Raw genomic sequence first — 25731 nt, 5'->3', positions numbered from 1 at the left:
AGAGGTGGTGCAACAAAATACTAGTGATGTGTTGGAGCGTTCTTTTGTTTTTCATGATTCCATAATTTTTTCCTCAGAATTGAGTGATTCCATATTTTTTCCCTCTGCTTGGTCTAAAAATGTAACCGTTACTGACTGCCACAATTTTTTTTCCTGATTTCTTATAGTGTTTCTTAAAGCCAGAAAGTTGCCATTTGAAATGACTTTAGTTTTGTGTCATGTCTGTGATCTTCTTTTTTTCTACAAAATTAAACAACAGAATGAACATCCTCTGAGGCCGGTGATTCCATAATTTTTGCCAGGGGTTGTAGTATATACTAAGGTATATCTAAATATCTAAAAAAAAAAAAAAAAAAAAAAAGAAGAAGAAGAGTAGAACAGAGTAGAACCAGGGATGGTTCATGCACAATTCGACCACATTCATACGTTGTACTATGTGTGAAGGGGCCCTTATCAGTTTCACTTTTCTCACTTTGTCTCCAAACCATCCTACTTGCACTGTCCCTCTGTTATGCTCATTTCTAATCCTCTTCAACATCATCACTCCGAAGGAAAATTACAGCTTGTTCAGCTCTGCCTCCTGTCTTTTTGCCTCCATGTCCTACAACATGACAGGTTACCACCTTATAAACTTTCCCTTTCACTGCTCCATATACTCTTCTCCAGCCACTCCCTCTGTAATCTTTTCTTCATCTCTCTATGACATCCATCATTACTTTGAACAGTTGACCCCAAGTATATGACCCTCAAGCGTCTAAGCTATTTTAGCAGCTTAAATCACTGACTGGGGTCATTTATGGCCCTGTAATATTTTATACTTTTTTAATGGCTCTGTTTCTGTTTATCATACCTATACTGCTTCCTTTGTCTATGACAGATATTCTGAAATGTTATAGTAAAATTAATTATTGATTTTTATATGATAAAAACAAAACCTGTAATGTTAAAAAAAAAACATCTTCCCTGGGTAATAAATGACCCTACATAATTTTATGTTATCCTTGCTGCACCAATGGGACAGTTCATGTTTAAAAAATTAAAAGCTGTCAGAGAAGCGGATTAACAAATCCATGGTAGGACATATTCTTCTGTTTAAAATGATCATGGCACATAGAAATATTTGGTTAGGGTCATAAATGAACCAAACTGAAGTACCTTCACCACTTCTGCTCCTTGGAACTCCACATTCTCTGTGTTGTTCCTACTGACTTTCATTCCCCATCTTACTGTTGCATGCCTCCACCTCTCCAGCATCGCATCACCCTGCTTCCTACTTTCAATACAGATCACAACGTCATCTGTGAACATCATAGTCCATGGAGACTCCTGTATGATCTTGTCCATCACCTTATCATCACTGGAAAGAAGAAAGGGCCGAGGACCTGTTCTTAATGCAGTTCTACCTACATATTATGAAGCAATCTCAACACTAGAGTACCTGAATATAAAGATAACACTATAAATTTAGATGAAAAGCTGCTTGAATTTAAAAAAAATAAAAAAACAGAAAAACAACCACAATCCAAACCTAATTGATTGTGTGAAACCCTATATATAACAATTTATAAAACCATAAGTATTTGGGGGGTTATGATGCCTTGTGTGTAGCCTGATTTTCCAAGGACCTATCAGTTGACTCTTGATTTCCAAAGAGGAGTTACAATGAGCACAGACCAAAGCATCTCTGGACACCATTTGTGTTAGACTGTGTCAAAAATCAAATGTCTATGTCTATGGACCCGCTGCAGTTTGCATACAGACAAAACAGGAACGTTGAGGATGCAATTTCGTTTGCTCTGAACGCCGTCTATATAACCATCTAGACACAGGAAAATCCTATGCAAGAATGCTTTTTTATAGACTATAGTTCAGCTTTTAATTTAAGAGTCTTAACTTGGATGACTCCTTGTGCAAATGGATTTTAAATTTTTTAACTTGCAGACCACAAAGAGTGAAAATGATTGATTGCATGTCGGATGAGCTGTGTGTTAGTATTGGTTTCCCGCAAGGCTGTATTTTAAGACCTCTGCTTTTCACTTTGTACACACACGACCTTGTTGCATCTTGTGAAAATAATGTGATAATCAAATTGCTGATGATACAACTATCATTGGACTGATCAATTCAAATGATGAATCACTTTATTGTGCAGAGATAGAGAATGTTGTTCTCTGGAGTGAGGAAAACAACCTATTACTGAACACTTCAAAAATATGTGAACTGGTGATAGATTTTAGTCATAATAGGAACCATGATCCTATTATTATCCACAACTCTGTGGCGCAAATTGTTGAGAAAAGTAAATTCTTGTGTGTGTTTCTTTCCCATGATTTGAAATGGAACTCAAATTCTTCCAGTATTGTTAAGAGAGCATGGCAGCGTCTCTTCTTTTTACGTAAGCTGAGAGAATTTACACAAAACAAAAAGATTCTCCTAAATTTTTACCATTGCATAATTGAGAGTGTACTTTCCAGCTGCCTTACTGTGTGGTTTGGTAATCTCACTGTAAAAGAAAAAAGACTTTAAACCAAGTGGTCCGCTCGGCCAGCAGGACCATCGGCTGCACTTTGCCGGTATTGGAGGTGATTTACAAAGCCAGACTTTTAACTCGGGCTTTGCAGATCATTAATGACACTTCAAGTCATCTGTCTATGGCCATGTTTGAATTTCTTCCCTCTGGAAAAATATTCCGTTGTGTTAAATGCTCTACTGTCTGACACAGGAGTTTTTTTCCACAAGCTGTGAGGATTCTGAACGGCACACTTTGAATTTTGAATTTGCACAATGCACTTTATGAGGTCTATTAGAAAAGTATCCAACCTTATTTTTTTCAAAAACCATATGGATTTGAATCACGTGTGATTACATCAGACATGCTTGAACCCTTGTGGGCATGTGAGAGTTTTTTCACGCCTGTCGGTTACGTCATTCGCCTGTGGGCAGTCTTTGAGTGAGGAGTGGCCCACCCTCTCGTCGATTTTTTCATTGTTTAGGAATGGCTCATAGACAGCTGCTTTGTTTGATCAAAATTTTTTCAAAACTGTAAGGCACAACTGAGTGGACACCATTCGATAAATTCAGCTGGTTTTCGGTAAAAATTTTAACGGCTGATGAGAGATTTTGGTCTGTAAGTGTCGCTTTAAGGATGGCCCACGGCACCTGACGACGATCTGCGCTTTGAGGCGGCAGCGTCTCGCCGTTTCAAGTTGAAAACTTCCACATTTCAGGCTCTGTTGACCTAGTAAGTCGTCAGAGAACAGAGAACTTTCAGAAGAAGTCGGCATGAGGAGTTTATTCGGACATCCCATTGTTAACGGACATTTTGTAATGAAAGAACGTGCGGGCAGAGTCACATGTCGGGCCGGACCCGACCGCGGGGGGTCGCGACAGGAAAAACACCTCCGTTGGAAACCTTAACGGGCAAGTTGGAACATGCCCAAGCTGTTAAACAATTTCTCAGTTACTCACTTGTTGAAAGCCATCAAAAGCTGCCTGAATTTTACAAATGGTTTTCAACACGGAGGTGTCTTTCCTGTTGCGGCGCACACAGATTTGCTGAGTCATCACGGAAACGACTCGGCGAATTTGCGCGCACGTCTTTCATTACAAAATGTCCTTAAACAGTGGAATGTCCGCATAAAGTCCTCATGCCGGCCTCTTCTGAATCTTCTCTGTTCTCTCACGACATCCTGGGTGAATTAAGCCTTAAATTAGGATGTTTTCAGGTCAAAACAGGCCGACGACGGCGCCTGGAAGCGTTGCGTGACGTCACGCACCGGGAAGTCCTTACACCGAGAGAAACACCCCATAATCTCTCATCAGCCGTTAACTTTTCACTGAAAACCAGCTTAATTTCTCGAATAGTGTCCACTCGGATATTCCTCACAGGTCCAGAAAAAATTTTGATAAAGCAACGCGCGCCGTCTCGAGCAGCTTGTGAAACAAAGGAATTCAGCCGAGAGGGCGGGACCACATCTCACTCAAGGCCTGCCCACAGGGAAATGACGTCACTGACACGCATGAAAAAACTCACGCATGCGCACAAGGGTTCAAGCATGATTGGTGTAATCGCACATCATTCAAATCCATATAGTTTTTTTAAAAATAAAAAGGTAGGATACTTTTCTGATAGACCTCGTATATAGTGCATTTTATTTATTTATTAATTTATTGCACGTTAACAATGCACTTTGATATTTCCATTGTTTAATTTGTTTTTAATTTGCTTTTTTATGAACTCCTTAATTTTAGATTTGTACATATTTGTTTTCCTCAGGCGTTTGGTTGTTTTCTTGTTCGTGATATAGTTTTTAGATCTTTTAGAATTTACATGGCATTTGTTTACCATGTGTGTCTGTTAAATTGTTTGTTCATGTCTTGTGGTATAGTTTTTAATGTCAACAGCGCACTTGAGCTTCTTGCACCTTTTTTCAAGTGTGGTTTCTGTAACTGCAAATGGCCAATAAACTGAACTGAACCATTGGACCACATAACAAAATGTCATATACAATGATTGATGCAAACATTTTAGTAAACTGATACAGGCAACCTGTATTAACATTGTTATCATGTCATAAATTCAACACAACAACGACACTCAAGTTAGTTTCCATCACTGCACCTATTCAAAGCTAGACTAGGATAGACGGGTTGCTTGTTAGAACATCCAGTTCAAATTACTTCTACATAAAGCACAGACCTTTGAAATAACATTATTTAGTTATTCTTATCATCTGTGCATAGGGTGAAATTCATCCACAACAATCCATATTAGGTTTTTTGTAAAACTTTGGAGAGTAAGCAGGCGGGACGTCAGGCTATCAAATAAAAGATGACATACTCTGCTACACATTTCTGCCTCATCATGGACCCCATGCTCCATGGCAGAGATTCCCAGTTTGGTGGTTTCCCCAATCTGTTCATCCATGACAAAAAACAATGGCGAAACAGCAACAACAGGAATACCCTAAGCTATCAGTATCAAACCTGTCTATTATAATGTGTACGAGGTCTGTTAGAAAAGTATCGGATTTTTTTTTTTTTTTTACAAAAACCTGATGGATTTGAATCACGTGTGCTTGCATGAGCCAACTTGAACCTTCGTGCGCATGCGTGAATTTTTTCACGCCTGTCGATTGCGTCATTTGTTGGCAAGCAGTGTTTGTGGGAGGTCGTATGTAGTGCGCTCGTCGGATTTTCATTGCAAGGAAAATGACGGAACAAGTGGAGCAGCGCCGCATCAAATTTTGCCAGGCGGAAACCATTTGGAAGATTCAGACGGCTTTCGATGGCTTTTCAGTCGTGTGACTATCTGATAAATTGCGGAAGAGGTAGGCATCATTTTTTGGAGTCCAGCATGTCCTGTGAGACTTCAACATGAAGGCGCTTTTGCTCCGTCAGCAGCGGCATGAATTTCGCTGCAACTCTTTTCATGGCCAAATCTTCACAATGGAATGTGTTGAAAAAGTGCTGATGTCCACCTCTTCTGCAATTTTTCGGATAGTCACACGACGGTCCTGCATGACCACAGCATTCACTTTGAGCTGGTCATTTCAGCATGTTGATGGCTGACCGGAGCGTGGCTTGCGCTCCACCATTGTGCGGACGTCTTTAAACCAGTTGTACCGCTCCTTAATCTGTGTGACGCCCAGAGCATTGTCACCGAAAGCCATCTGAATCTTCCGAATGGTTTCCACCTGGCTGTCGCTCAGTTTCTGGCAAAATTTGATGCAGCGCTGCTCCACTCGTTCCGTCATTTTCCTTGCAATGAAAATCCGAAGAGCGCACTACACACGACCTCACACAAACGCTGCTTGCCAGCAAATGACAGGCATGGAAAAAATTCACACATGCGCACAAAGGTTCAAGGTTGGCTCACGCAAGCACATGTGATTCAAATCCATCAGGTTTTTGAAAAAAAAAAAAAGGTCCGATACTTTTCTAACAGACCTCGTATATGTCGCGGACATGAACGAGTGAAGCTTTTCAGCATCTCACCATGTCATTTAGGTCCTTCCACTTTTATTTGAGTAAATGCTTCAGGGGAGCATTAGCACGGCTAAAACCTTTCAGCTTCTGGGGGGAGGGGGTGGAGCTCACCCAGACTCCCCAGCATTTTAAACATTTTTCTTTTTTGCCTTTCAGCTTCTGGTTGGCTTCCACCCCACAGACGCCCCCACCCCTCAATTACAGCCCTCTTAACCTCCTGCCACTTTAATCATTTTTTTTTAAGTACATGTAAATTAATATTCAAAATTTTCAGCTAGTTGACAGTAGGGCTGTACAATATGGCCAAATTACCGTATCTCAATATTGTCATATCAACATGATATACAATATGACTATGATTTGACACAAAGTGCAGCAACAGTGAAAATTAAACATTCTTAAACAAAACAGTAATAATACCACACTCATTTTGCACTTATCATAAGGTTAGGATACAGTACCCTCCTTAGTATTGGAACACTTGGTATTTCACACATTTTCATTTGTTTATGCCATTGCAAATACAAGAAATACAAAAAATATAAAGAATAAAAATTATGTTCCTCAAACTCAAACTGAAAGCAAATCTCTAAAACTTGATATTACCTGTAAATAATAAACAGTTTTATTGCCAGTTTTCTTCAGACAAGTCAGGGGATGGAAACATTAACATTTCCAAGTCACTGAATATGTCTTGGACTTTATTTATATCAATTATGAAGAAATACAAAAGTTTCTTTCACCAAAACATCAAATCCAGGCTTGCATCTCAGATGTACTTTCTGGCAAACTGTAGCTGAACGTTAAGGTCTTCTTTTTAAGAAAATCCTCTAGGATCATCCAGGAAGCTGTATTTTAAATGTTTAATTAATTTATATCAAGTTGTAGACATTTGCTTTCAGTTTGAGTTTAAGGAAGATAACTTTAGATGTATTTATTTATTTGTATTTGAAATGGCATAAACAAATTAAAATGTGTGATATGCCAAGTGTTCCAGTATTTTTGAGTACAGTTGAGAAACATTCTGTGGCATGTGTATTTTTAAGTGAAATGCATCATCCTGGTGTCACTCTTAGTCCTTCACACAGCAAAATTAAGAGGTTATTTAATCAACAGTTGCCTGCTTGTTTAAAAATCACTGGAGACACAAATATAAGACAACCCAAATTAAAGAAGTGCCACTTTTAACAACCTGGACCTCATTTCTGGCATAAAATACGGTCACCTACTCACCAGTATAACTTTGGTGTCATTATTAGTCCATAGTTCAAACGATGTGAGTTCAAATCTGAGGCAAACATTTTTCTTCTTATACTAAAGTGGATTAGAACTTTTGTGGTACACAGCACCAACTACTGGACAGGAGGAACCAAGCAGTCAATGTGACTCACTGATTTCAAAATGCAGCTCTTTTCAACCAGACGTGTGGTGCCGTGATATGTCAATTATCTGTGTCCAATCAGATTTCAGGGGAGTCCAGTGCAACCACATGCCAGGACGTATTCAACATTTGACATTTCCTGTTTCACCATGGACTCAAAATTGGGCACTTCCTGTTTTAGTGTGAAATTGCCACTGAGTTCCCATGAGATTCCATGAGATCTCATCTGTCAGTCCAGCTTCTGGGGGAGCTCCACCCCCTCAGACCCCTCACCTTTTTAAGCATTTTTCTTTCTTTGCCTCTCAAAGCTCCTCGCCATCTAACCATGTCCTTTAAGTCCTTTAGACTTTTTTCACTAAAATGGTTCTTGGGAGCATGAGCATGACTGAAACCTTTTAGTTCCGCCCCCCAGACCCCCCGCCTTTTTAAGCATTTTCCTTATTTTGCCTTTCAGCTTCTGGAGAGGCTCTGCACCCCATACCCCCCACCTTTTTAAGCATTTTTCTTTTATGCTTTTCAGCTGACCTCCCCTAATTACAGCCCTCTTAACCCTGTGCCACTTTAAGCATTTTTTTAATGTAGCTAGTTGACAGTAGGGCTGTACAATATGGCCAAATTATCGTATCTCAATATTGTCACGTAAATTGTCATATAAATGTCACTTATATACATGCTGTCCATATTCTTGAGCCGCTTAGGTGGGTAGAGAGAGTTTGAAAGAGAGTTTGAAAAAAGCTTTTCAACCTACCATCCCTGGTTCTCAAAACCAAGCACCTAAGTGAGTCTACTCTCTCTTTCTCTCTCTCTCTCTCTCTCTCTTTTAAGATATTTAGGTGTACCTTAGTAAACACTAGTAGAGTTCCACCTTAGATTTGGAATGTATAATAGAAGATATACCTTACTGAATTTTCATATCAATATGACAAACAATATGACTATGATTTGACATAATGTGCAGCAACAGTGAAAATTAAACATTCTTAAACAAAATAGTAATAATACCACACTCATTTTGCACTCATCATAAGGTTAGGATACTGTGCCCTCCAAAAGTACTGGAACACTTGGAATTTCACACATTTTCATTTGTTTATGTCATTTTAAATACAAGAAATACAAAAAAAAATTTAAATTTCTAAAACGATCTTCCTCAAACTCAAACTGAAAGCAAATCTCTGAAACTTGATAAAACCTGTAAATAATAATCAGTTTTATTGCCAGTTTTCTTTAGACAAGTCAGGGGATGGAAACATGAACATTTCCAAGTCACTGAATATGTCTTGGACTTTATTTACATCAATTATGAAGAAATACAAAAGTTTCTTTCACCAAAACATTAAATCTAGGTTTTCATCTCAAATGTACTTTCTGTCAAATTGTAGCTGAACTTTCAGATCTTCTTTTGAAGAAAATCCTCCTCTAGACCACTTCATCAGGAAACTGGATTTTACATTTTTAATTCATTTATATCAAGTTGTAGAGATTTGCTTTCAGTTTGAGTTAAGGAAGATAATTTTAGAAAAAAATGTATTTGAAATAGAATAAACAAATTAAAATGTGTGAAATACCAAGTGTTCCAATACTTTTGAGGGCAACTGAGGAACACTGAGGAGCAGCATCTTACTTTTTATATATAGTGAGTGCAGCAGATAAGAGAATATTTAAAGTGGAATCCTGCAAATGGTGATACAAACATCAGATTCAGCACAAATCATCCACAGATAATCCAGCACAAATAATCCATAATTCTATTAAAGAAACTGATTGGCCACTTGAATTTTCAATAGGCAACCAGGTAGGGGTCAATTGAAGAATTACACAGGGGTCAAAATCAGGGGTGGGCAACTTGTTCCAGAAAGGGCCAAGAGGGTGCAGGTTTTCTTTGCAGCCATTGACTCCACCAGGTGATTTCACTGATTAATATCACTTTGAGCAGATGGAATCAGTTAATCAGTGAAATCACCTGGTGGAATCAGTGGCTGCAAAGAAAACCTGCACCTTCTTGGCCCTTTCTGGAACAAGTTGCCCACCCCTGGTCTAAATTAAATGATGCTCCAATCATATAGACAACTACACCACATTATTTGCCTGATCATAAAGATTCCAAAAAAGGTATAGTTTGGACTTTCTGTGACTGAATGTTCTGGAGTTATGAGGTAAAAACAGGAAGAATGGTGACAAAGGTCAGTTTCAGTTTGTTCAGGGGTCAAAAGTTAAAGTTGCTCAATTAATTTTACTCCAGCTGTATTTGTGCTGAATTTGATGCTTATATCATCATTTGAAGGATTGCGTCAGTTATCTGCTGCACTAATAATCCAACAACAATAAGCCACCCAAATTAAAGGAGAAATGGTGCTTTTAACAACCTGGTCCTCATTTCTGACATAAAATACAGTCTTTTACTCACTAATATAAGTTTGGTGTGATTAGAAGTCCATAGTTCAAATGACGTGTTCAGTTCAGATCTGGAGGAGACATTTTTCGTCTTCTTTCAACCAGATGTGTGGTGCCGTAACATGTCAATCATCTGTGTCCAATCAGATTTCAGGAGAGTCCAGTGAAACCCCGGCCTCCGCTCTAAGCTCCACCCATGCCAGGAAGTGTTAGACATTTGAACATTTCCTGTTTTACTGTGGATTTGAAAACTGGCACTTACTGATTAGGACGCCCTGTACCATGAGTGAGCTTCGTGCCACTGCGCAATGCTTCGCTCATATTATAAAGCTCCCCCCCACCCCCCGCCCGTGAAATAAGCTGTTATACTGTGATTGAACAGAGTGGAAATTGACTTTAATGTGAGAGGGGCCAAACTAGTCTCTTTTTTTTTTTTGCAACAAATGTAATATGAACTCTCAGATTGGTTTGGTTTCCAGGCTACATCTTACTATTTTATTATGCTGAATCAAGTGACTTGTGATACTCATGTGATTGCAGACAAAGCCAGCTTTAACAATACCAATGTTTTATCATGTACTCATAACCATCCCAAAGACATATCGTTATCTTTGGCTGCTTTCAGTGATGCCGGTATTTGGTTAGACTCTTTCTCTCCGATTGTTCTGTCTGAGTTATTTTCATTAGTTACTTCCTCCAAACCATCAACATGTCTATTAGACCCCATTCCTACCAGGCTGCTCAAGGGAGCCCTACCATTAATTAATGCTTCGATCTTAAATATGATCAATCTATCTTTGTTAGTTGGCTATGTACCACAGGCTTTTAAGGTGGCAGTAATTAAACCATTACTTAAAAAGCCATCACTTGACCCAGCTATCTTAGCTAATTATAGGCCAATCTCCAGCCTTCCTTTTCTCTCAAAAATTCTTGAAAGGGTAGTTGTAAAACAGCTAATTGAAGTCTATTTGATCTATTTGGTCTATTTGAAGAGTTTCAGTCAGGTTTTAGAATTCATCATAGTACAGAAAGTGAATTAGTGAAGGTGACAAATGATCTTCTTTTGGCCTCAGACAGTGGGCTCATCTCTGTGCTTGTTCTGTTAGACCTCAGTGCTGCTTTTGATACTGTTGACCATAAAATTTTATTACAGAGATTAGAGCATGCCATAGGTATTAAAGGCACTGCGCTGCGGTGGTTTGAATCATATTTATCTAATAGATTACAATTTGTTCATGTAAATGGGGAATCTTCTTCACAAACTAAGGTTAATTATGGAGTTCCACAAGGTTCTGTGCTAGGACCAATTTTATTCACTTTATACATGCTTCCCTTAGGCAGTATTATTAGACAGCATTGCTTAAATTTTCATTGTTACGCAGATGATACCCAGCTTTATCTATCCATGAAGCCAGAGGACACACACCAATTAGCTAAACTGCAGGATTGTCTTACAGACATAAAGACATGGATGACCTCTAATTTCCTGCTTTTAAACTCAGATAAAACTGAAGTTATTGTACTTGGCCCCACAAATCTTAGAAACATGGTGTCTAACCAGATCCTTACTCTGGATGGCATTACCCTGACCTCTAGTAATACTGTGAGAAATCTTGGAGTCATTTTTGATCAGGATATGTCCTTCAGTGCGCATATTAAGCAAATATGTAGGACTGCTTTTTTGCATTTGCGCAATATCTCTAAAATTAGAAAGGTCTTGTCTCAGAGTGATGCTGAAAAACTAATTCATGCATTTATTTCCTCTAGGCTGGACTATTGTAATTCATTATTATCAGGTTGTCCTAAAAGTTCCCTGAAAAGCCTTCAGTTAATTCAAAATACTGCAGCTAGAGTACTGACGGGGACTAGAAGGAGAGAGCATATTTCACCCATATTGGCCTCTCTTCATTGGCTTCCTGTTAATTCTAGAATAGAATTTAAAATTCTTCTTCTTACTTATAAGGTTTTGAATAATCAGGTCCCATCTTATCTTAGGGACCTCATAGTATCATATCACCTCAATAGAGCGCTTCGCTGTCAGACTGCAGGCTTACTTGTAGTTCCTAGGGTTTGTAAGAGTAGAATGGGAGGCAGAGCCTTCAGCTTTCAGGCTCCTCTCCTGTGGAACCAGCTCCCAATTTGGATCAGGGAGACAGACACCCTCTCTACTTTTAAGATTAGGCTTAAAACTTTCCTTTTTGCTAAAGCTTATAGTTAGGGCTGGATCAGGTGACCCTGAACCATCCCTTAGTTATGCTGCTATAGACTTAGACTGCTGGGGGGTTCCCATGATGCACTGAGTGTTTCTTTCTCTTTTTGCTCTGTATGCACCACTCTGCATTTAATCATTAATGATTGATCTCTGCTCTCTTCCACAGCATGTCTTTTTCCTGGTTCTCTCCCTCAGCCCCAACCAGTCCCAGCAGAAGACTGCCCCTCCCTGAGCCTGGTTCTGCTGGAGGTTTCTTCCTGTTAAAAGGGAGTTTTTCCTTCCCACTGTCGCCAAGTGCTTGCTCACAGGGGGTCATTTTGACCGTTGGGGTTTTTCCGTAATTATTGTATGGCTTTGCCTTACAATATAAAGCGCCTTGGGGCAACTGTTTGTTGTGATTTGGCGCTATATAAATAAAATTGATTTGATTTTGATTTGATTTGATTTATCATTTCAGCTGGATGTAACTCCACAAACTTACTGTGCCACTGCTGTGTTTTGTTGCAGAAATTTGTTTGCTGACGAGAGGCAGAAGGACGGCCAGCGTCCGAGCAGACACCTACTGCCGTCTGTACTCTCTGTCTGTGGACAACTTCAACGAGGTGCTGGAGGAGTATCCAATGATGAGGAGAGCTTTTGAAACTGTGGCCTTAGACAGGCTGGACCGTATTGGTAAGAAAAAATATGAAATTATTACTGTAAAGTAACCAGTTTTGATTGAAAATGTTTGCATGGAAATTTTAAAAATGTGTATATTTCATGAATGAACATTAAACACAACAATGCGCAGAATTTAATTGTGAACAACTATACAGTGGCTCTATTTTTCAGCTACTTTTAGAATGGATCCACAATTATATATACAATTCATACCAAAGCCAAATCTATGTATGAGAGAGAATTAAAGTTCTTGCTGAGACTTACAAAGTCATCAGCATATATCTATGCAGATAGAGTTCTGGTTTTGAAATCCCCGCATGACTTCTCTCCCTCATACAGTTGATATTCTCTCCATATCCATCAGTGTTCCCAGGCTTAGCTTGGGCAGATGAAAAATTCACAATGAAAAACACGCCTGTATCACCACTCAGCCTTCACTGCATGCTCTGTTTTATCCTTAGCTATCTTTAGAATGGAAGACTGGGAAATTGCTTCAGGGGATTTCTCTGAAGAAAATGGCTGCTTTAAAAAGATGGGATGGGCTGATAGTGATATCTGTACGAGATGGTCTCCTGCATGCATATGCTGCCCTCTTCCTGCCCCCTTTTGGGTTGTTGCTGTTCAATGACAGCTTATTTATGGAACCCCTTCTGTTGTAATTAAGCTAAATGCATTAGCCCTACAGCTACAGAGGGAAGTTTGTGATTGGAGTGTCACTGATTTAATATTTCAACTAGATGGTTAGCAAGAATAACACCTCATTCATTCATTAATTTTCTGCCACTTATGTGGGTCTGGGTTGCATTGGCAGAAGACCAAGCATGTCATTGCGCTCTTCCTTACCCTCAGCCAAGTCCTCTAACTATTCTTGGGGGATCCTGAGGCATTCCCAAGCCAGTTGCGAAATCCGTGTCCTGGGTCTTCCCCCCCGGGTCTCCTACCAGTTGGACATGCCTGGAAGAACTCCCTGGGGAAACAACTAAACATCTAGTCACCAGTAAAATGTAACCTGTGAAGTTTCCCAACACCCAAACTCATAATCACCAGCATGGGAGGCAGACATTCTAACCACCTCAGACACCTATCAGTAAAGCAACTTTTGGTGTTGGTGTTACATTCAGTCCCCCAACTGTAAGCCGTAACCCCTCCAAACTTCACTCACATCTTCAGGCACTTTTGATTTCTGTTTTCTCACAGGATACGTGTCTGTTTTTCTTTGTTTGTGTGTCTCCACATGTTTTTACAGGCAAGAAAAACTCCATTCTGCAGCATAAAGTTCAACATGATCTGAGCTCTGGTGTACTCAACTACCAGGAAAATGAGATCATCCAACAGATTGTGCAACATGACAGGGATATGGCTCACTGTGCACACCTCATGCAGAATGCCCCACCTCAGACACCTCCCTCACCTACCCCTGTCATCTGGGCACCATTGATCCAAGCACCTCTCCAGGCTGCAGCAGCAACCACCTCAGTAGCAATTGCCTTGACACACCATCCCCATCTCCCACCAACACTTTTCAGACCTTCACTTTCTGTTATGGGGTCTTTAAAGGAGCCATCCAGCCGATTTAAGAAGTTTCAAACATTTGTTCCTTCATCTGCGGGCCCTGGCTCTACTGGAAACTCTTCCTCGAGTACACCATCTAAAATCTGCACTGGAGCTGACATGCCATTACTGGCCTCTTTTCGGGCCCAGTACATGACATCTGGCTCAGGTGCAACTGGGTCAAGCCAGCAGGTCTCTAGCAGTGAAGGCCAATGTGGATCTACAAGGGCTGAGTCTGGCTGCACTGTAGTAGGAGCCTCTGCTTTCTCCTTTGGACCATACTCTTCCTCTGGTTCCCCCACAACAAGTATGGCCCAGCTGCATCCACAACCACAGCATCAGGAGCCATTTCGTTCCAGCACCCCCCCTCTCTCAAATCTTGTTCACCAAGGATCAAGTGGAAGTACAGGGTCAGGAATAAGTGGTGGAGCAGTTGGAGCCTGTGGTGGTGCTACAGACTGGTCTTCAGGTGGAGCAGATGGAGGTGCTAGTGAAGTTACTGGCGAAGGAGACACAGGGTGGGCTGGAGAAGACTTTACATCAGGTGTGACAGAAGTGGCTTCTGGTGGACACTTTGCAATGGGAAGAGCTATTGATAGATTAGTAAGACAGACCTCACAGGAAGCACTGCCTGAGAACTCAGTGGGAGGTGCTTGTGGTAGGACATTAGGTGAAATTTCAGTTGGATCAATGGGGGGATTTATCTGTGGTTCAGTGGGAGATGGAACAAGACGGTCAATGGGAAAGGCTTCAAGAGTAGCAATAGTCAGAGAATCTGGAGGTTCTTTTGGTGGTGCTTTTGGAGAAACAACCACTGAAGGATCATTGGGAAGAGTTTGTGGTGGAGTCAAAGGACAGATATGTGGAGGGTTGACTGGAGGAAGCCATGTAGCATCAGTGGGGAGGGTTTCAGGAGACTCAGTGGCACTGAATGCAGGAAGGGCAACTGTGGGATCAGGATCAAGCCATATAGGAGGACCTTTCAGTGGGCCAGTGGGAGGGGCGATTGGAGGACATCTTCTTAAAGCTACAGGAGCCACTGTGGTGGGTCATATAGGAGGGTCTGCAACCTGTGCTACAGGGACTGCTTCAGGTGGAATTGCAACTGGACTAAATCGTTCCTCTCATTGTCAGAGTCCTCTGTCTGTGGGGTTGGCCGGCTCTATTCCTGGGCAGCTTCTTCATAGTCAGCCATCTGCCAAGCCTCCCCAGGTAGGGCCTTTGCAACAGTTTGCTGTGGGAGGCAGGACTACTAGTGGCTTGAATATCTTACATTCCCCTCCACAAGGGTCCCCATCGTCTAGCAAAACACAGCAGAGTGAACAACCTGGTGATGGATCCCCATCTTCCCTTGGACGTTTCAGCCTGGTAGGTGTCCCTTCTAGCTTCCTCCCTCACCAGCTGTCTCTGGAGAAATCTGCTCTGTCCTCCCTTACACAATATGGCTCAGCAAATGTCTCCCCCTGCCTTACTCCTGTGGCACCTAGCCCCACTACTCAAAGCCCAATTGCAGGCAGGAATTTTCACTACAGTGACCCTTCTAGTACAACAGGATCCCACAGTTCTCTTTTCATGCCTCAGTCATCTGTTGCTTCACAGCTTCCCAGTCAGCCACATGCAACAGGGAGGGATTCACCACTCTGCCGCTTGTCTGAGGACCTAAAGCTTTTATCCAGCTCCCAGCCATCTTTACCACAGGAGGTAGCACAGTCCTTTGGCCACCAAACTCTTTGTTCCTCTGTTGAAACTGGATATTACCACTCACCCTTTTCCTCACCCACCCTTTTGCCCAAACCTTGTAGCTCAGTGCCAGGGCACATGACATCTTCAATCCAGATGTCTCCAGGGCATACTCACCAGACTCAATCTCCTGGGGACTCCCCGACCTTGCCTTTGCAGAGAGACCCTGCTGTCTTCTCATCAGACCGAGAACCTCAAACTGTCCGCTCCAAACTCCCTTCCAATTTGTGAGGATTGATCACACCCTCCTGTGCTCCTCTGAACTAAAACACAGAAAACTGTCTCCATTTTTCTTTATTTCAGTCTTCAGACTTCACTGTGCCCCACCTCTCATTTTACCAAATGTTAAATTTACTGTGATTTTAAAGACACTTTTTTCATGAGTGCTAGAACACCCTATATTCATTTTATAGTTGTTTTTTTTATCTATATATACTGTGTATAGATAGAAATATATTTAAACAGTAACTTAATCAAGGAACTAGGAGGGTGTGAAACTATCAAAACGGACAGTCTTTTTTTATTTATATTACTATGCCAAATTCATCTGGTGATATTTGAGAGACAATTCAAGGGACTATATAATAATACTCTGCAGGATCCTATGCACTAATACCCGCATGTACAGTGTAATAGCTTTTGTGTGTTCAAAATATTCTACCTTTTTGGGTAAAACAACATGCTTTGAGGGTGTTATACCATCTCACTGAGGATCACGTTTGTTGGTCCTCCAATGTATCTATCAGACTCTACTTATTTATCTTCTCTATCATTTTTGAAAACCTTACCACAGATGGAACTTTTAGGAAACCAAAAACATTTCCCCCACTAGGAGGTGAATAATTGAACTCTTCTCAGCCTGTTGATCCTTATTTTATACCATTTTAGCATTATAGTGCTACATTTGAAGCAGGGGGAGAGTTTAGTGAGCTACCTTCTATGTCGATGTTGACACACAACAATAGTATGTGAGCAAGTGGCTTTTCTCAGAGTCCTACAGCATGTTCGAACAAGCTCACATTGTCTTCCAAGCTCATGCCACTCTTGCATATAGAAAACATGTGTTTTTTGTTATGTTTTCCAATATGTAGAATTGTTAATGTGAGAGTGTAGGTGAGAATAAGTATGTGAATCAGTGGCAAAGTCTAATTTAAAACTTTCCTTAGAGTGATCAAAATCAATTTTGCCTTTTCACAGAAACACTGGGACTTCCATAGATTTTCTGCTGCATGTGTAGCACTTGGACCCTTAGATATCATATATGTGGCCCCAAAACCTTTATTTCTACAACACTTTCATCATACAGCTAATATCGTATATAGCTGATGTACCTGAAAATGCTGGAAATGGAAATGTGATACTCCATGGTTAATTTGTGCATTACTTCCTGTACTGTAGCTGCTACAACATAGAATTGTCTCCTCACTGATGGTCAGTGCTGGGTTTGAGATGTTGAATGTATGCATTTGTTATTTCTAATAGAAAGTACTGTAGCTATGGCACTGAAGGCACAGTACCCCAGGGGATTTGCCAGACTGTTCCATAATTAAAAAGGCCATCAATTCAATATCTTTGACAGATGTGTTCATCAGCAGCCATTTTTTTTTTCCAGCCAAAGTGTCCTTTTGCAAGACACAAAGAATCCATCCACATTTGTTGTCTATGATTATAGACTGTATATATATTGGACAAATCCTCTGGTATGTCAACCATAGGTTTTCAGAGATTTGAAGCTCAAATAAGGCAGTTCCTAATATCACCATCTTGGCAGTACCTGACTCTACCTAACCCATAAATGCATAAAGAGGTGGAACGTGGACAAGACTGGCATTGCACGGGCAGAACCAATAAAACCCGAACACACCTCCACCCACCCACATCTCATAGTTACCAAACAAGCTAAGGCTAAGGGGCTAATCTTGGGTGTTAAATTTATGACTGAAATATTGCCGCAGTAGCTGCGGACTAACAGTGGAGCAAAGCCACCAAACTATTGATGCCTGCTAATTAGTGCTGATACTGCTAACATACAAATTAAATGTAATCTTTTACTTAACAGACATATTGGAAAAGACTGGTCTGTTAGTACAATTTGTCACACAGCAAGCTATATAATCTCAGATATGTGCAAGAAAATGCTCAAAAATGACAAAAACAGTTGAGTCTGTAGTAGCTAGCAGTCACTGCTAGCTGGACGCTGAACCTAACCGCACACTAGCTGTCACTCAAAGTGATCATTCATTCATTTTTTACACACACTTATTCTAATTAAGGGTCACAGCAGTCATTGGGTGAGAGGCAGGGTACACCCTGGCCATTCTGGGGTTAGGTTCTTCCTTCTTGTGGATGTGATGTTACATTTGGAAGGATCATCTAATATAAAAACTATGCCAAATCAAGATGTGAATCAATATAAGATTCGCTGTTGTGCCCCAAGCAAAACAAAACACATAAAAGAAGAATAACAAACCATCCCTACCCCAATGTTTTCATAGCAGGGATTTTAAGTTATGCCCAAAATGCTCATCTTGAACAAACCTAAAAAAATGAATACAAAGAAAGTAATTTCTTATACATACATACAGTATAAGCATCCATCCATTTTCTGAACCCAGTTCCTGTTAGGGGTCACGGTTGGGGGGCTGGAGTCTATCCCAAAGGTCATTGGGCAAGAGGCTAGGTACACCCTGAACAGTCCACCAGTTTGTCACAGGGCTGGCACATACAAAAAGACATTCACGCCCCTGTTGGAGGTCTCTAGGCCAGTGGTCACCAACCCTGTTCCTGGAGGGCACCTGCCCTGCATGTTCTCTAACCCTCCCTGATCCACTCCCAGGGAATTAACTCTATCAGGTGTGTTTAGCCAATCAACAGCTGGTAGACACCACTTAAAAAAAACAGGCTTTACTTGAGTAGGTTGATGTGGAAAACATACAGGGCATGGGCTCTCCGGGAACAGGGTTGGTGACCCCTGAGATACAGATTTGAACAAAAGCTCATAATGGTCGGTATTTGTGATTGACTTATGACGTCAGAAAACAGGGGCGATGATGGTCTAGTGGTTAAGCATTGGGCTTCAGACCGGAGGATCCTCAGTTCAAATTCCAGCCTGACCGGAAAATCACTAAGGGCCCTTGGGTGTCCTTAAATCCCTAGTTGCTCCCAGTGTGTAGTGTGCGCCTTGCATGGCAGCAGCCTGACATTGGGGTGCATGTGAGGCATTGATGTGTAAAGCGCTTTGAGCATCTGATGCAGATGGAAAAGCGCTATATAAATGCTGTCCATTTACCATTTCTCCCAGGTAATGTATTAATGTCTGTGATTCCAACACATTGCATCACAAAAGTACACTAAATATTATATGAAGTCACATCCAACTCACTTTGCTTTAAATTATGCATGAGTCTATGGGAACTGGCTGCGTCAACTGTGATAGACGCCGTATAATACTCTGCCTCCGCCTTGGCCTCTAGTTGATGTGATTGAGTCTTGGCCTTGGCCTCAGAGACCCAGGACCTGGACTCAGCCTTGGCCTCAGGGGAGGTGAACTCAACTAAAACACTGATTAACATGCCCACTCACTCCAGTTGGTCAATTTAGAGGCACCAATTAGATCTAACCTGCATGCCTTTGGAAATAGAAGGAAGCTGAGGCACCCGGATGGAACCCATACAAACATGGGGAGAACATACAAGCTTCACACAGAAAGAAGCACTCAGTCAGCATGCTGCCCCAAAGTGACTATATAGCCCCTTATTATTCATAACTTTGTGGCTTAAAATAGCTTAAATAGATGAGTTATATAAAAATGCATCCCCCACATTTGTCATGAACAGGGAGCCCAATTGATTGTACCAGGCTGTAAACATGTTTTTTTTTTTTGTGCTGTAAAGCTGAAAATTTTAACATGGGGGATTGACCCTGTTTTGGAGCCAACCTTTCAAGCAGCTATTCAAGGAACTGTATGTTTTTGGCACTTCTATGTTGCTTGTAATGTAACTCAGCACTGTAACCAAAATAGTATGAATATGACACTCCTAGGGCGCACCTGTAACCCTGAGATTTTTAATTAAGTTATTTTCCAGCCCAAAACCAAGGATTAATTTAACAACAAAGTATTACCAGAAATGAAAGAGAATAGGGTATTTTTCTGGTATATTTACTCAAAAATGTGCTAGTAGAGTCTGAGAGCTTTGCAGTGGTTAAGGAAATGGCATACAGCTATCAATAAACTCCCAAAGGAGAGGAGCCGTGACATGTGTTTTTACATGTCTGTCTGTAGCTCATCACCAGTTCAGATCCAGGTTTCAGTCAGACAGCTGAGTCCCTAACTCAGTCACAGCACTCAGCCACAGCAGCCTAATTTAACAAGACATGTCTGTAATCCCTTGACCCTTGCAGGTTATCACGGAGGCGCTCACAGAGGTGCACACAGCAGCAATACAATTCCCTCATTACACTTCCTAGAAGTGTTCATTTAAGGGAACATATTAGCCTGGTAGCTAACCACACTGCCCACACGTGCAGAAAAACATGGCAAAAATAAAACCCTATAAATGCCCTATAAATTACATTTTAAACATTAGTATACAGTAGTAGCTAACTATTTCTGTGTAAAGACATAGTGGCATGAGGATGTTCTCTGCAGAGAACATGTAAGAATAAAGCAGCACTCCCCCTTGTGGGTGTTTCAATCTGAGCTTTTTGGTTCCTTATTTTCACTGCATGACCAGATATGAATGCACGTTTTGGGCATGTGAGTTCCATATATTCATGTTTAGTGTAAGTGCATTGAAGATGGTGGGTAGTGGTGACCTTCCAAAAATTCCTCACTCTAAGCAACGCTATATACAGTATAAAATGGTCTCTGATCAAAAATGTGGTCAGGAAGACAGGACAAAGGTTTGGCTTTTTCCAGATGGAGAGCTCTCTGAGCTGCTAAGGGCTCCAAGGTGACTCAAAAATGGTGTTTCTTCTCCTCAATGCAGAAGAAAGAGGAGGGAAAGAGAGAGGTTTGAGGAGGAGTGGCCAAAGGGAAGCCATGTTTTGGTCTAAGATGCTGATGCTTGTATGTTATCCAGCAGCACTTATCATGTAAAGGTTGCAGTCTCCTATTCTGACCCAGTGATCCTGCAGTGCAGGAATTAATGCCATGGGCTTTCACTCAAACAACAGTAGTTTGATTCATAGTGGAACATTAATTTACTGGCACAATACCACCTTGTTTTATGAATCAATATCCATTATGAGTAAATGTAAACTGAGTACTGGTCATCATTGAGTATGAATATGATGTAATCATTACTAGAACCATAAAATGCAATAATAGGAATAGAAGAAAATATTTTTAAGCACTACCCCCTATGGGTTACCAAACCCTGAAACTGGGTGGCCAGAATACTTTTTTGGTGATCCGAATATACACCTATATTCAAAAACAATTCAGAAAAGCCCGCACAAGTACACAGCAAATTTTGCACAGTAAAATATGCTCTGCCAGGATAACATGTGGTCCCAGTCAAAACAGTTAAATACACTCTATTATAGAGTGGAATCAGCTCTACTGTCTTATCAAATCACATTTTTTCAACTCCAATAAGAGTCATTCACAGCATGATAGAGTTGATTTTACCCTGTGATAGAATTTATTTAGCAAAGTTTACTGTGTACACAAGTTCTTTCTTTTTTAACTGTGATACATCAACAAATGAAAAGTCATTGAAAAATGAAAACATATAATTATTTATATTAATTAATAATTATTAATTTAAATAAACGTTAATTCAATTTATTCATATCAGTGCAAATTGTGAAACCATGCACCATGGTCTTTACATTTACCCTTGAATTGTGATGTGTTGTTTCCTGAGGGCATTATTTCTGATGAATAATGAGGAAGTCTTCTCAGGTTGTTAAGGAAACTGCACACAGCAGAACACGAAATTTCAGCCACTGGCTTCCATTAACAATTTTACTTTTCTTTTTGTTTTTTCATAATCCACTTTCTGTGTTTCTGAACTTGTGAAATTAACTGAGTAATGGGAATACCTAAGCTTGGGAAAGCTGTGCTTCAATAGCCCAGACATATCGGTTAGAGCAGGGGTGGGCAACTTGTTCCAGAAAGGGCCAAGAGGGTGCGGGTTTTCTTTGCAGCCACTGACTCCACCAGGTGATTTCACTGATTAATATCACTTTGAGCAGATGGAATCAGTTAATCAGTGAAATCACCTGCTGGAGTCAGTGGCTGCAAAGAAAATCTGCACCCTCTTGGCCCTTTCTGGAACAAGTTGCCCACCCCTGGGTTAGAGTATAGTACTCAGAATGAACTGTTATCTAATGTCGCTGTACTGTTCACTGTTTTTGCAGCATTTACAGCTGAAAGGTTTACAGGGCTAGGTGTTTGTGGAACTGTAAAAATCAGGATGTTTATGTACCTGCGAAATTGGAATTTTTGGCATCATTGGGGTTCATCCCTTCACTTAGGAAGAAAGATTTATTGAACCAGCACAGTGTTGATTTGGAATACAAACACTGTCACATGGTAACCAGCTGTACAAGTAATGACACAGGGCAGGCTAAAAATACTCTCAGTAAACCGCTGCCAATTAACAGGTGAAAATGTCATTGGAAAAGTCTGGTAAGATGGAAACGTTCCCTATGGAGGTAAATGTGTGCATATTATCTCAATACATCAAAATCATTTACAAACAACTTGTAAGATGTGAAGCTATGGTAAGTAGCTAAATGGTATACATTACTCTATTGGTTCGTGATATTATGACGAAAAGCGCCTCATTTTCATCACGGCGGCACAAATTCATTCTCAGTCATTCCATGAAGGCTGCACGAAATTAAAAGCTGGGATTTAGTGCATTGCTGTCGTGTAGTTTTATTATTGGGTTTATAATTTTATAACCCCAATTCCAATGAAGTTGGGACGTTGTGTAAAATGTAAATAAAAACAGAATACAATGATTTACAAATCCTCTTCAACCTACATTCAATTGAAAACACCACAAAGACAAGATATTTAATGTTCAAACTGATAAACTTTATTGTTTTTGTGCAAATATTTGCTCATTTTGAAATTGATGGCTGCAACACATTTCAAAAAAGTTGGGACGGTGCAACAAAAGACTGGGAAAGTTGATGAATGCTCAAAGAAAACCTAATTGGAAACAGGTGAGTGTCATGATTGGGTATAAAAGGAGCGTCCCCAAAAAGCTCAGTTGTAAGCAAAGTTGGGGCAAGGATCACCACTTTGTGAACAACTGCGTGAAAAAACACTCCAACAGTTTAAGAACAATGTTTTTCAACATTCAGTTGCAAGGAATTTAGGGATTCCATCATCTCCAGTCCATAATATAATCAGAAGATTAAGAGAATCTGGAAACTTTCTACAAGTAAGCGCCAAGGCCAAAAACCAACATTGAATGCCTGTGATGTTCAATCCCTCAGGTGGCACTGCATTAAAAACTGACATTGTGTAAAGGATCTTACTGTGTGGGCTCAGGAACACTTCAGAAAACCATTGTCAGTTAACACAGTTCGTCGCTACATCGACAACTGCAAGTTAAAACTCTACAACAACATCCAGAAATGCAGCCGCTGTTGTATGGGCCGCTGAAGAGGAGGTACTGCTGGATCCGCAGTGAAGCTGGCAGCTTAGCTTCACTGCGGATCCATCCTGTCTTTCATGTGTCACGGATAAAGCCCTACCACACCTCACCACTCTGCACCCCTGGACCTGCACCGCCTCCTGCCCGGATCATCGACGGGGAGCCGGCATGGACCATGCGTCGGCTCCTGGACGTCCGTCGTAAGGGTCGGGGGTTCCAGTATCTGGTGGACTGGGAGGGGTATGGCCCCGAGGAACGCTCCTGGGTGAAGAGGAGCTTCATCCTGGACCTGGCCCTCCTGGCCGACTTCTACGCCCGGCACCTGGACAAACCTGGTCGGGCGCCTCCTGGCGCCCGTTGAGGGGGGGTGCTGTTGTGTGGGCCGCTGAAGAGGAGGTACTGCTGGCCCACCACCACCAGATGGCGCCCTGCTTGGAGTGCGGGCTTCAAGCACAAGAGGGCGCCGAAACCAGTGGAGTGACAGCTGTCACATCATCACCACCAGCTGTCACTCATCTACGTCAACCTCCGTAAAAGCCGGACTGCAACTCCACCTCCCCGCCGAGAAATCAGCTACCATACAGATAATTTCTCTGCTGAATTTAATCTGAATAATAGTCTGATCTCATTTGCAGCCGTTTCCCTGTGACGTGTTCCTTATCTGCTGTATTGGCGCTTGGTGTGGACTGCGACGGCTTCGCCTCCCACCCCAAACAGATAAGTGGTTTTCACAGGAGCTGTCCGAGTGTGTTATTGGAGGTGGAGGTTCTCCCTCCTTACTGAACACAGACTGTGGGATTACTGAGTGTGCGAACTCACACTCATCAAAACTGTTTCTGTTCTCTGCCAGCAGTACCGGGTCTGACTGCTGAAGACAGTGGCCACCTGGGGCGCAGGGCTTGGCGGCTCCGGTGTTCTTCAGATCCATTGGTGGTGGAAGCTGTGTGGGATCCGGCTCTTCTATCACCAGACGTCTTCTATCTTCGAGCCTGCCACACGTCACCTTGTGTATGATTGACATTCCGCAATATTGTTATTGTCTGTACTTCGTTGTGCGCTTCACAACATTAAATTGTTACTTTTTGGCTTATCCATTGTCCGTTCATTAACGCTCCCCCTGTTGTGGGTCCGTGTCACGACACCTTCCCAACAGCCGCCTTCTTTGGGCCCGAGCTCATTTGAAATGGACAGACGCAAAGTAGAAAAGTGTGCTGTGGTCTGATGAATCCATGTTTCAAATTGTTTTTGGAAATCATGGACGTTGTGTCCTCTGGACAAAAGAGGAGAAAGACCATCCAGATTGTTACCAGCGCAAAGTTCAAAAGCCAGCATCTGTGATGGTATGGGGGTGTATTAGTGCCCATGGCATGGGCAACTTACACATCTGTGATGGCACCATCGATGCTGAAAGGTACATCCAGGTTTTGGAGCAACACATGCTACCATCCAAGCAATGTCTTTTTCAGGGACGTCGCTGCTTATTTCAGCAAGACAATGCCAAGCCACATTCTGCACATGTTACAACAGCGTGGCTTCATGGTAAAGGAGTGCGGGTACTCGACTGGCCTGCCTGCAGTGCAGACCTGTCACCCATTGAAAATGTGTGGCGCATTATGAAGCGCAAAATACGACAATGGAGACCCCGGACTGTTGAACAACTGAAGTCGTACATCAAGCAAGAATGGGAATGAATTCCACCTACAAAGCTTTAGTGTCCTCAGTTCCCAAGTGCTTATTGAGTGTTGTTAGAAGGAAAGGTGATGTAACACAGTAGTAAACATACCACTGTCCCAGCTTTTTTGAAACGTGTTGCAGGTATCCATTTCAAAATGAGCAAATATATAATAAAGTTTGTCAGTTTGAACATTAAATATCTTGTCTTTGTGGTGTATTCAATTGAATATAGGTTGAAGAGGATTTGCAAATCATTGTATTCTGTTTTTATTTACATTTTACACAATGTCCCAACTTCACTGGAATGGGGGTTGTAAACTAATAAACCCAATAGTAAATGTACACAACAGCAATGCACAAAAATCCAAATTTCACATTTTTACTATACCATAACCACCCCGACCCCCTGGCTTCACTTTTAATTTCATGCAGCCATCATGTAATTAATGTGAATGAATTTGTGCTGCCGTGACGAAAATGAGGCGCTTTTCGATACAATATCATGAACCAAT

The 25731-nt window shown here is 41.3% G+C and overlaps 1 protein-coding gene across 1 annotated transcript in view; it reads left to right on the top strand.

Moving 5' to 3' along the window:
* Positions 1-16710, top strand: part of LOC117524694 (potassium/sodium hyperpolarization-activated cyclic nucleotide-gated channel 1-like) — a 223252-nt gene extending 206542 nt beyond the window's left edge. The window contains exons 6-7 of the mRNA XM_034186516.1: positions 12483-12647; positions 13882-16710. Coding sequence (XP_034042407.1) covers positions 12483-12647; positions 13882-16157 — 2441 coding nt within the window. The 3' untranslated portion in view covers positions 16158-16710. The remainder of the gene's footprint in view (positions 1-12482; positions 12648-13881) is intronic.
* Positions 16711-25731: the final 9021 nt, after the last annotated feature.

Source organism: Thalassophryne amazonica, chromosome 2 (genome assembly GCF_902500255.1).
Source record: "Thalassophryne amazonica chromosome 2, fThaAma1.1, whole genome shotgun sequence".
NCBI lineage: Eukaryota > Metazoa > Chordata > Actinopteri > Batrachoidiformes > Batrachoididae > Thalassophryne > Thalassophryne amazonica.
This window is presented reverse-complemented; position numbering and strand designations above follow the sequence as displayed.